At 43.0% G+C, this 11,570-nt stretch overlaps 1 protein-coding gene across 2 annotated transcripts; it reads left to right on the forward strand.

Moving 5' to 3' along the window:
• Positions 1 to 2,758: 2,758 nt before the first annotated feature.
• Positions 2,759 to 7,237, forward strand: LOC135557665 (cdc42 effector protein 3-like). 2 transcript variants are annotated; one of them, XM_064991161.1, is made up of 3 exons: positions 2,759 to 2,977; positions 4,641 to 4,725; positions 4,843 to 7,237. In XM_064991161.1, the coding sequence occupies exon 3, from the start codon at positions 4,920 to 4,922 to the stop codon at positions 5,535 to 5,537; it is 618 nt and encodes a 205-aa protein (XP_064847233.1). In that variant the 5' UTR covers positions 2,759 to 2,977; positions 4,641 to 4,725; positions 4,843 to 4,919; the 3' UTR covers positions 5,538 to 7,237. The 2 variants fall into 2 exon arrangements, with proteins under 2 accessions (XP_064847233.1, XP_064847232.1); XM_064991160.1 differs by lacking the exon at positions 4,641 to 4,725 and having other exon boundaries at positions 2,760 to 2,977.
• Positions 7,238 to 11,570: the final 4,333 nt, after the last annotated feature.

An 11,570-nucleotide genomic window follows, 5' to 3' on the forward strand; every position in this document is an offset into this window, starting at 1 on the left:
CCAAACTGCTACAGACTATCCTACCCTGCCTTTCTAAGGTCTTTGAAAGCCAAGTCAACAAACAGATTACCGACCATTTCGAATCCCACCATACCTTCTCCGCTATGCAAACTGGTTTCAGAGCTGGTCATGGGTGCACCTCAGCCACGCTCAAGGTCCTAAACAATATCTTAACCGCCATCAATAAGAAACAATACTGTGCAGCCGTATTCATTGACCTGGCCAAGGCTTTCGACTCTGTCAATCACCACATCCTCATCGGCAGACTCGACAGCCTTGGTTTCTCAAATGATTGCCTCGCCTGGTTCACCAGTTACTTCTCTGATAGAGTTCAGTGTGTCAAATCGTAGGGTCTGTTGTCCGGGCCCCAGGCAGTCTCTATGGGGGTACCACAGGGTTCAATTCTTGGATCGACTCTCTTCTGTGTATACATCAATGATGTCGCTCTTGCTGCTGGTGAGTCTCTGATCCACCTCTATGCAGACGACACCCTTCTTTGGACACTGTGTTAACAACCCTCCAGGCAAGCTTCAATGCCATACAACTCTCCTTCCGTGGCCTCCAATTGCTATTAAATACAAGTAAAACTAAATGCATGATGTTCAACCGATCGCTGCCTGCACCTGCCCGCCTGTCCAACATCACTACTCTGGACCGCTCTGACTTAGAATATGTGGACAACTATAAATACCTAGGAGTCTGGCTAGACTGTAAACTCTCCTTCCAGACTCACATCAAACATCTCCAATCCAAAGTTAAATCTAGAATTGGATTCCTTTTTGCAACAAAGCATCATTCACTCATGCTGCCAAACATACCCTTGTAAAACTGACCACCCTACCAATCCTCGACTTCGGCGATGTCATTTATAAAATAGCCTCCAATACCCTACTCAATAAATTGGATGCAGTCTATCACAGTGCCATCCGTTTCGTCACCAAAGCCCCATATACTAACCACCACTGCGACCTGTACACTCTCGTTGGCTGGCCCTCTCTTCATACTCGTCGCCAAACCCACTGGCTCCAGGTCATCTACAAGACCCTGCTAGGTAAAGTCCCCCCTTATCTCAGCTCGCTGGTCAACATAGCAGCACCCACCTGTAGCACGCGCTCCAGCAGGTATATTTCTCTGGTCACCTCCAAAACCAATTCTTCCTTTGGCCCCTCTCCTTCCAGTTCTCTGCTGCCAATTACTAGAACGAACTACAAAAATCTCTGAAACTGGAAACACATCTCCCTCACTAGCTTTAAGCACCAGCTGTCAGAGCAGCTCAGAGATTGCTGCACCTGTACATAGCCCACCTATAATTTAGCCCAAACAACTACCTCTTTCCCTACTGTATTTATTTAATTTATTTATTTATTTTGCTCCTTTGCACCCCATTATTTCTATCTCTACTTTGCACATTCTTCCACTGCAAATCTACCATTCCATTGTTTTACTTGCTATATTGTATTTACTTTGCCACCATGGCCTTTTTTTCCCTTTACCTCCCATATCTCACCTCATTTGCTCACATTGTATATAGACTTATTTTTCTACTGTATTATTGACTGTATGTTTGTTTTACTCCATGTGTAACTCTGTGTTGTTGTATTTGTCGAACTGCTTTGCCTTATCTTGGCCAGGTTGCAATTGTAAATGAGAACTTGTTCTCAACTTGCCTACCTGGTTAAATAAAGGTGAAATATATATATATATTTTTTAAAGGTACAAATTAAAGGTACAACATATTATATTCAAAGTTTGCTTATGCTGAAATTTGGTTACCATGATGACATTACCCTGTGGTTGAAATTTCACCCTTTTTTCAAATCCAATGTATTTTCTACGTAACAATACATTGACAAATTACATTGAAACAACAGATTCAACCAGTTTGTGTCCAGTGTGTGGCTACTGGGACCACTTAACAGCACTCAAAACCGAAAATTCCTTTCACAATATCCAATCATTACAGACCAAGTCAAGCTGAATTTGTTTACTGTATTTATGAATCATCAAGCTGGGGTGGCACACACATAATTACAAGGAGTCTGTATGCATAAAACAACAGGATATTCCATCTCATTTTCATATTCTAGACGTAAGATCCTTTGATTGCTGTTTATACACTACAGGCAGGATGTCCTCCCTAGCAAACCTCACCAAACATCTTACTCGTTCTATTTCTGTAGTGTTATATCAAACTAGAGTATTCTGACTTGCTCCACGCATCCCATTCTTAGGTTAATGACACACTGGGTGCCGATAGCAGCCACGATGCAATATGATTCATAATAGATTCTCCACCGTTTTTGTTGTATTCCACATTTGACAGATAGGAGCAGTTATGTTTATTTTTAGAGAACATCTCAGAGGGAAAATGTTTACATAAACAGTGATGTAAATAGTGAATTGACTTAAATAAATATCTGTTTTTGAGTATTTTGAGGCGAATGCCTGGTGATCAGAAGGTAGTGAGTGATTTTTATTTGTCCCCCCCAATCCCACCCCTTCCTATACATGTACAGTAGACCTAAGTAAGTTCCATTGGAAAACCCAAACCCTATAGGAAGAGATGCTTTGGCTTCTTCCCCAGGAATTCACCAACCCATAGGGCAAGTGATACAGTAACATCTATCACTGCCCCCTTTCCCTACCTAACTTGAAGAAACGCAAGCAGTGTAGAGTTCACATGAGCGTCACGCTTCTACAATAAAAGGTGATCCTCTTTTCTACAGCTTATTTAGACTAGAGAACTACCTGAGAGAAGGTAGTCACAGACACACAGACAGAGATTAATCAAGGGGGAGGGATTGGAGGTTTATCACTTCATACAAACGCCCCACAGACACAGGTGAGCTGATAAGGCTGTCCGGGGCGCTCATTCAAACACAGAACGTCTGGAGAGCTGTGTGGTCTAACCCAACAGAGAGGAGTGAAATATATTGAGTGAGCATAAAGTTACCTCAGGATATAAAGACAGACACAGGTAAACTTTCAAGACTTTTAAGCAATAAGTGAATGAATGCCATGCATTAGAAAGAAAGGTGCTATCTAGAACCTAAAAGGGTTCTTCTGTTGTTCCCATAGGAGAACGCTTTGAAGAACCCTTTTTGGTTCCAGGCAGAACCCTTTTTGGTTCCAGGCAGAACCCTTTTTGTTTTCAGGTAGAACTCTTTTTGGTTCCAGGTAGAACCCTTTCCACAGAGGGTTCTACATGGAACCTAATAGGGTTCTACCTAGAGACAAACAAGGGACAGCCGAAGCGTGTACAGTAAAGGTTTTTCCTCACTACAACTTGATCAAACGGTGTGGCCTATACATGGCTTTAGTTAGTGGTTACCGTGTTGACTTATTCAGTGGAACAACTAACTTTCCAAAGAAAGTGTTTATTTTAATCTGGAAACAGCATAACAAGTTGTCAGTCCTACTGTATTTGAATCATACCAGCCACCTCAGCTTACCTGAGGCAGTATCTGACACAATGTCCTCATAGCTGCAGTAAGTAACTAACCACTATCAAATATCCCGATCTCTGAGAAACCTTTAAAAGCCACATACAAATCTTAGATAAATAATTGGGTCTCCATTGGAGCTAATTTGTTGAGGATCCATAATTGGAACTATCATGAAGTTTGTTGAATCTTGTACTAACTGTACAGAACTGTACAACTTGGATTTCTGCATTGTCTGAAAGATAGGCCAAATTCCTTTAAAAGCAGCATTTTTTTTGGGGGGGGGGGATGACTAACAATACAAGCAAGACAACATAACCTTCACATTTTAGACAAATTAAGAAAGTCCCGAACCAGTTTGTCTTCCAGTAAACGTTTTCCTTAGAATTCCCAACTGTTGTTCCATTACAGGTATATGAATAGGAAACACTAACCTTGGGGGAAAAAATACAATCTTTCCAATCTTTAATCTGAGTGAAATGTGGAACTACCAGTTAGAACAAGCCATGATTGCAACACTATCTGAAAAGTTCAAGCAGCTTTAGACACACATGGTGTGAACCAGTGGAGGCTGCTGAGGGGAGGACGGCTCATAATAATAGCTGGAATGGAGCAAATGGAATGGCATCAAACACATGGAAACTTCAGCCATTACCTCGAGCCTGTCCTTCCCAATTAAGGTGCCACCAACCAACCTGTGAATGATGACATTGAGTGAAATCAAATCTAATGTAATCATAGCAACAGTCAAAGAAAAACATTTTTTTTATGCTTTAAAGTAATAAAAGCAAGCCTCCAAGATTACTTATTAACAAACTAAGGTGCCCCAGTGTTCAAGTTCCAGTACAAGAGGTCAGAGGAGGCTGGTGGGAGGAGCTTTAGGATGAATGTAATGGCTGGAATGGAATCAATGGAACGGAGTCAAACACGATATTTCCATGTGTTTTGAGTGTTTGGTACCCTTCCATTGCAGCCATTAACATTGAGCCCCATCCTCCTATAGCTCCTCCCACCAGCCTCCTCTGTACGAGGTTGTTTAGACTTTTCCCTCTATGAGACAATTAATTCAACATTTTTTAATCATCAACTCTTACTAGATTAACCTTTGTGCAGCAAGCTATGTCTGTGAAGTTATAAGAGTACTACAGTGTGTTTGCTTTGACATGCACAATAAAAACTGGTTCCTATATTACACAGTCACTGCTGCAGGAACCAGTCCATAAATGGACCCATCTCAACCTGGAATCCAAGGTCATGGCAATTGTGGCAAATTTTAGCAAAGGTTGGAATTTGGGGTGTATCTATGAAATGCCAAAATGAAAAATAAAACTATGGAATGATTATCAGATAATTACAAATGAGTTTTCTCTATCTATTTTGTTTGTCCTCACAATTTCAGAGTTGCCTAAAGGCCAACTAGACCCTTCAACTGAGTGACCTTGAACTCACTAGCTGACGTTACACACAATCAAGTCAATGCCTCTGAAGAATTCCCTGTACTTAAAATCGGCCACGATGCGCTGGCCCCGCAAGCAGAAGCGCCGTGAGCTTCTGTCAGTCAACATGATCAGCCTACCACTGGGCGACTTCCGTCACCTCTCCCACATCGGATTGGATGCCCACGGTGATACCTTCGGCGACCTCACAGCCTTTCACCGGACTGGTAGTCTCATCCTCCACAGCTCTCAAAGCCACCAGGACCTCTACTGCAAAGGGACCTCCCCAGCCCCACCCAAGCCCCCACGACTCCTCAGCCCAGAAGAGATGGATGCACAGTCCGCCGAAGCCGGAACCCTTCCCCAGGCTTTCAGGCACAATAAGTACCACTCCCTGCCTTTACTGGATGATGTGGAGGTGGTGGAGCATGACGGGTTGTACCAACGAGAGGAGGTAAAGCAGGAGCAGGAAGAGGAGGGAGGGTTAACTATGGGTCCGGATGGATTTGAATTGAATGCGGCCCCCCAGCAGGTTCCTTGTCCCCCAGTGGAGGCCTCTCCAGTGGTCGAGGAAGACTCATCTTTTGCCCTGAACCTTGACCTGGGGCCATCCATACTAGAAGATGTCCTGCAGGTGATGGACCAGCTTTACCAGTGAGAGTTTGAGAAGGGTGCCCCTCATACATATTATTGTAATATATTTTGTTCTAAGGGCCTTTCAAGAAACCCAAGACACTGTACCAGACACTATACATAGGGAGAACTCCAAACTCCTTCCTTTCTAATGGGAATTGAAAGAGGTTGTGCCATGGATGGACAAATGGGCTGAATCATTGTCAACTGTCAGGATGCTAATCGGCACAATTGTTTTCAATTACTGCCTACATAGAGGACAGATTGTATAATATTTCCTTCTTTTGGATGCAATATTATATAATTAGAGGGATGTGTCATATCTGGGTCAACGCATTGGACATTTACCCTTCTCAGGTGAAAGCTCTGTGAGCCAATGACACCACTCCACCTGGGTCATGTGACCTAATGAAAGACAATGTCACATATTTGTATCTAGAGGAGACATGTTGTGAAAGGGAAGAAAGACGGACTGTAAACTATGAGACAGGGCTGTGAGACAGACATGTATGACTGAAGCTTGTCTGACAACATCTGTGGTGAAACACTGAAAGAACACTGGCTGTTTATGAGAACTAGCTCTGCCATAGTATATAAGTCAGCTACAGTATGACTCACTCAAGTGTATACGTATAGACCTATCTCTTGTTTTTCTTACCAAGTACTCAAGGGGAAAGTTCACTAACAAACCTTTATGAATATACTACTGTATACGTCTTTATGACATGGTTTATGGCTTGACTGTGAATAGTATCAGTCTATAAAAGTTTCTTCGGAAAAGCAAAGATCACCAACAATCCTTTTCCCATATCATAATCTGTTAGACTAAAGTGGAGCATGAACTCTGCCCAGCACAATGAAAGCACATTGTGTATAAACTCTATAGAATAATTTCGTTTGTGAAATAAAAAACAGAAAGGTAAGATAGTGCTTACTTTTTGCATCTGAGCCACTTTATTCTTTAACGTCACTGCTTCCTCCTGGTGGCCCATCTTGTAACAACTATTACATCCATGTGTCTTTCTACACCACCTGAAGGAGATATTTCACAGCCTTATATTGGCTGGTATGTGCATCTTCAGTACTTCATGGTCCAATGGGTCAATGTTCATTATTTAAATATATTCGTTTTATAAATCTCCCTCAAGCTTTTTGACAGAAACTATCAAAAATAATCCAGAGCAAATTACAGTTGAGTACCTAATTGTTTTACTTGTTTTTACTAGGGACCACAACGCTACTTTGCCCCATAACAAATATACATTTAATAAGATCTATAGTCAGTATGGCCATCCATGTTATTATTATGCTTTCTTTACTTATCACACTCATTTCACTCCCTGTATCCTATGTAATATCCTCCATTTTGTTCCCTCGACTCTTGGGATTCATGCAATCTCAACAATGGGACTGAGGCACAACCACCCCAATTATTGTGTTCTGCATCTGTGTGAGATAACATGAATCAGCGTTGTTGTCTGTGGAAGATACACTGTGTTTACCCACTGCAAACCCATTCAAATACACGGCTGTTCTCAACAAGTCTGCCTTTTTGAGCAGACTCTCCTTCACAGGCTTGGTAGAAGCCTCGGCACGGCACAGTTTGTCAGAAAACCGACGCTGTTCCAAAAACATCCGTTGTGAATGTTGACATGGCCATTTTATTAGAATAATTCACCCAGGCTACTGTCTTATGGGTTGGCTTAAATAAAGGTAACTGATGAAGTGTTATCGTACAGTTTTATTGACTCATTGTATTGGTCACATACACATGGTCAGCAGATGTTAATGTGAGTGTGGTTCTACTTGCGACAGTGCAGTAATATCTAACAAGTAATCTAGCAATTCCACAACAACTACCTAATACACACAAATCTAAAGGGATGGAATAAGAATATGTACATATACATACTGTATGGATGAGCGATGGCCGAGCGGCATAGGCAAGATGGAATAGATGGTATAAGATACAGTTGAAGTTGGAAGTTTACATAAACCTTAGCCAAATACATTTAAACTCAGTTTTTCACAATTCCTAACATTTAATCCTAGAAAAGATTCCCTGTCTTAGGTCAGTTAGGATCACCACTTTCTTTTAAGAATGTGAAATGTCAGAATAATAGTAGAGTGAATGATTCATTTCAGCTTTTATTTATTTCATCACATTCCCAGTGTGTCAGAATTTTGGCCCATTCCTCCTGACAGAGCTGGTGTAATTGAGTCAGGTTTGTAGGCCTCCTTGCTTGCACACGTTTTTTCAGTTCTGCCCGCAGATTTTCTACAGGTGTGATGTCAGGGCTTTGTGATGGCCACTCGAATATGTTGACTTTGTAGTCCTTAAACCATTTGCCACAACTTTGGAAGAATGCTTGGGGTTATTGTCCATTTGGAAGACCCATTTTCGACCAAGCTTTAACTTCCTGACTGATGTCTTGAGATGTTGCTTCAATACATCCACATGATTTTCCTGCCTCGTGATACCATCTATTTTGTGAAGTGCACCAGGTCCTCCTGCAGCAAAGCAACCCCACAACATGATGCTGCCACCCCCGTGATTCACGGTTGGGATGGTGTTCTTCGGCTTGCAAGCCTCCCCCTTTTTCCTCCAAACTTAACAATGGTCATTATGGCCAAACAGTTCTATTTTTGTTTCATCAGACCAGAGGACATTCCTCCAAAAAGTACAATCTTCGTCCCCATGTGCAGTTGCAAACTGTGTCTGGCTTTTTTATGGCAGTTTTGGAGCAGTGGCTTCTTCCTTGCTGAGTGGCCTTTCAAGTTATGTCATTTTTACTGTGGATATGGATACTTTTGTACCTGTTTCCTACAGCATCGTCACAAGGTCCTTTGCTGTTGTTCTGGGATTGATTTGCACTTCTCACACCAAAGTATGTTCATCTCTTGGAGACAGAACGCGCCTCCTTCCTGAGCAGTATGACAGCTGCATGGTCCTATCATGTTTATACTTGCATACTATTGTTTGTACAGATGAACGCGGTACATTCATGTGTTTGGAAATTGCTCCCAAGGATGAACCAGACTTGTGGAGGTCTACAATTATTTTTCTGAGGTCTTGGCTGATTTCTTTTGATTTTCCCATGATGTCAAGCAACGAGACGCTGAGTTTGAGGGTCGGCCTTGAAATACGTCCACAGGTACACTTCCAATTGACTCAAATGATGTCAATTAGCCTATCAGAAACTTCTAAAGCCATGACATCATTTTCTGGAATTTTCCAAGTTGTTTAAAGGCACAGTCAGCTTAGTGTATGTAAACTTCTGACCCATTGGAATTGTGATACAGTGAATTATAAGTGAAAAAATCTATCTGTAAACAATTGTTGGAAAAATTACTTGTGCCTTGCACAAAGTAGATGTCCTAACCGGCTTGCCAAAACTATATTTTGTTAACAAGAAATTTGTGGAGTGGTTGAAAAACGAGTTTTATTGACTTCAACTTAAGTGTATGTAAACTTCCGACTTCAACTGTACATATGAGATGAGTAATGTAAGATATGTAAACATTGTTAAAGTGGCATGATTTAAAGTGAGTAGTGATCCATTTATTACAGTGGCCAATGATTTGAGTCTGTATCTAGGCAGCAGCCTCTCTGAGTTAGTGATTGTTGTCTAACAGACTGATGGCCTTGAGATAGAAGCTGTTTTTCAGTCTCTTTCAGCTTTGATGCAACTGTTCTGGCCTCGCCTTCTGGATGGTAGCGGGGAGAACAGGCAGCGGCTCGGGTGGTTGTTGTCCTTGATGATCTTTTTGGCCTTCCTGTGACATCGGGTGCTGTAGGTGTCCTGGAGGGCAGGTAGTTTGCCGCCGGTGATGCATTGTCCATCCTCTGGAGAACCTTGCGGTTGAGGGCAGTGCAGTTGCCTTACCAGGCGGTGATACATTCCCAACAGAATGCTCTCAATTGTGCATCTGTAAAAGTTTGTCAGGTTTTTAGGTGACAAGCCAAATGTATTCAGCCTCCTGAGGTTGAAGTGGTGCTGTTGTGCCTTCTTCACCAGTCTGTCTGTGTTGGTGGACCATTTCAGTTTGTCTGTAAAGTGTAGCCCGAGGAACTTTCCACCTTCTCCACTACTGTCCCGTCGATGTGGATAGGGGGGTGCTCCCCCTGCTGTTTCTTGAAGTCCACAATCCTCTCCTTTGTTTTGTTGATGTTGAGGAAAAGGTTGTTTTCCTGACACCCCACTCCGAGTGCTCTCACCTCCTCCCTGTAGGCTGTCTTGTCATTGTTGGTAATCAAGCCCACTACTGTAGTGTCGTCTGCAAACTGGATGATCGATTTGGAGGCGTGCATTGCCATGCAGTCATGGGTGAACAGGGAGAACAGAAGGGGGCTGAGCACGCAACCTTGCGGGGCCCCAGTGTTGAGGATCAGCGAAGTGGAGATGTTGTTTCCTACCTTCACCACCTAGGGGCGGCCCGTGAAGAAAGTCCAGTACCCAGTTGTACAGGGCAGGATTGAGACCCAGGGCCTCAAGCTTAATCATGAGCTTGGAGGGTACTATGGTGTGGAATGCTGAGCTGTAGTCAATGAACAGCATTCTTACATAGGTGTTCCTCTTGTCCAGATTGGATAGGGCAGTGTGATAGTGATTGCATCGTCTGTGGACCTGTTGGGGCGGTATGCAAACTGAAGTGGGTCTAGGGTGGCAGGCAAAGTGGAGGTGATATGATCCTTGACTAGTCTCTCAAAGCACTTCATGATGACAGAAGTGAGTGCTACGGGGCGATTGTCATTAAGTTCAGTTACCTTTGCCTTCTTGGGTACAGCAACAATGGTGGCCATCTTGAAGCATGTGGGGACAGCAGACAGGGATAGGGAGCAATTGAATATGTCCGTAAACACACCAGTCAGCTGGCTGCTCATGCTCTGAGAACTCGAATAGGGATGCCATCTGGACCAGAAACCTTGCGAGGGTTAGCACGTTTAAATGTCTTACTCACGTCGGCCACGGAGAAGGAGAGGGGGGTCCTTGGTAGCGCGGCTCGTCGGTGGCCCTGTATTATCCTCAAAGCGTGCAAAGAAGGTGTTTTAGTTTGTCCGGAAGCAAGATGTCGGTGTCCGTCACGTGGCTGGTTTTCTTTTTATAGTCCGTAATTGCCTGTAGATCTTGCCACATATGTCTCATAACTGAGCCGGTGAATTGCGACTCCACTTTGTCCCTATACCGACATTTCAGTTGTTTGACTGCTTTGCGGAGGGAATAACTGCACTGTTTATATTCGGCCATATACCCTGTCATCATTCCATGGTTAAATGAGGTGGTTCGCGCTTTCAGTTTTGTTCAAATGCCGCCATCTATCCACGGTTTCTGGTTAGGGTAGGTTTTAATAGTCACAGTGGGTACAACATCTCCTATGCACTTCTTTATATACTCACTCACCGAGTCAACTTATAAATCGATGTTATTCTCTGAGGCTTCCCGGAACATTTCCCAGTCCACGTGATCAAAACAAAATTGAAGCGTGGATTCCAATTGATCAGACCAGCGTTGAATGGTTCTAGTCACGGGTACATCCTGTTTGAGTTTCTACCTATAGGACTGCAGGAGCAAAATGGAGTCCTGGTCGAATTTGATGCTGTTCTGAAGCCGAAAGGGGGGTCTTCCTAATGTTTGGTATACTCCGTGTGTGATCGAATAATGTTGCTCTTATACAGTCTGTAATGGGATCTGTATTTGGAACTTTTGTGCTGACATCATGAGAAATAATGATTGCCGTAAGCATGACTCAATGTTCACACACCCACGGCTGAAAAATCTATTCAGCTTCTATCAAATTTGGAAGTAGTGTGCCTTTTACAGGCGCATTGACACAAAGTTTCAAATACAGATCCCATTACAGACTGTATAAGAACTACATTTTTCGATCACAGACTGAGTATACCAAACATGAGGAACACCCCCTTTGGCTTCAGAACAGCCTCAATTCGTTGGGGCATGGACTCTAAAATGTGCCGACAGCGTTTCACAGGGATGCTGGCCCATGTTGACTCTAGCTGGTGGACCATTCGTGATCCATATGGGACACTGTAGAGTGA

Source organism: Oncorhynchus masou, chromosome 16 (assembly GCF_036934945.1).
Source record: "Oncorhynchus masou masou isolate Uvic2021 chromosome 16, UVic_Omas_1.1, whole genome shotgun sequence".
Classification (NCBI taxonomy): domain Eukaryota; kingdom Metazoa; phylum Chordata; class Actinopteri; order Salmoniformes; family Salmonidae; genus Oncorhynchus; species Oncorhynchus masou.

Excerpts from the sequence above, each read along its gene's own strand:
- LOC135557665 (XM_064991161.1), top strand. The coding sequence starts at position 4,920 with ATGCCTCTGAAGAATTCCCTGTACTTAAAATCGGCCACGATGCGCTGG.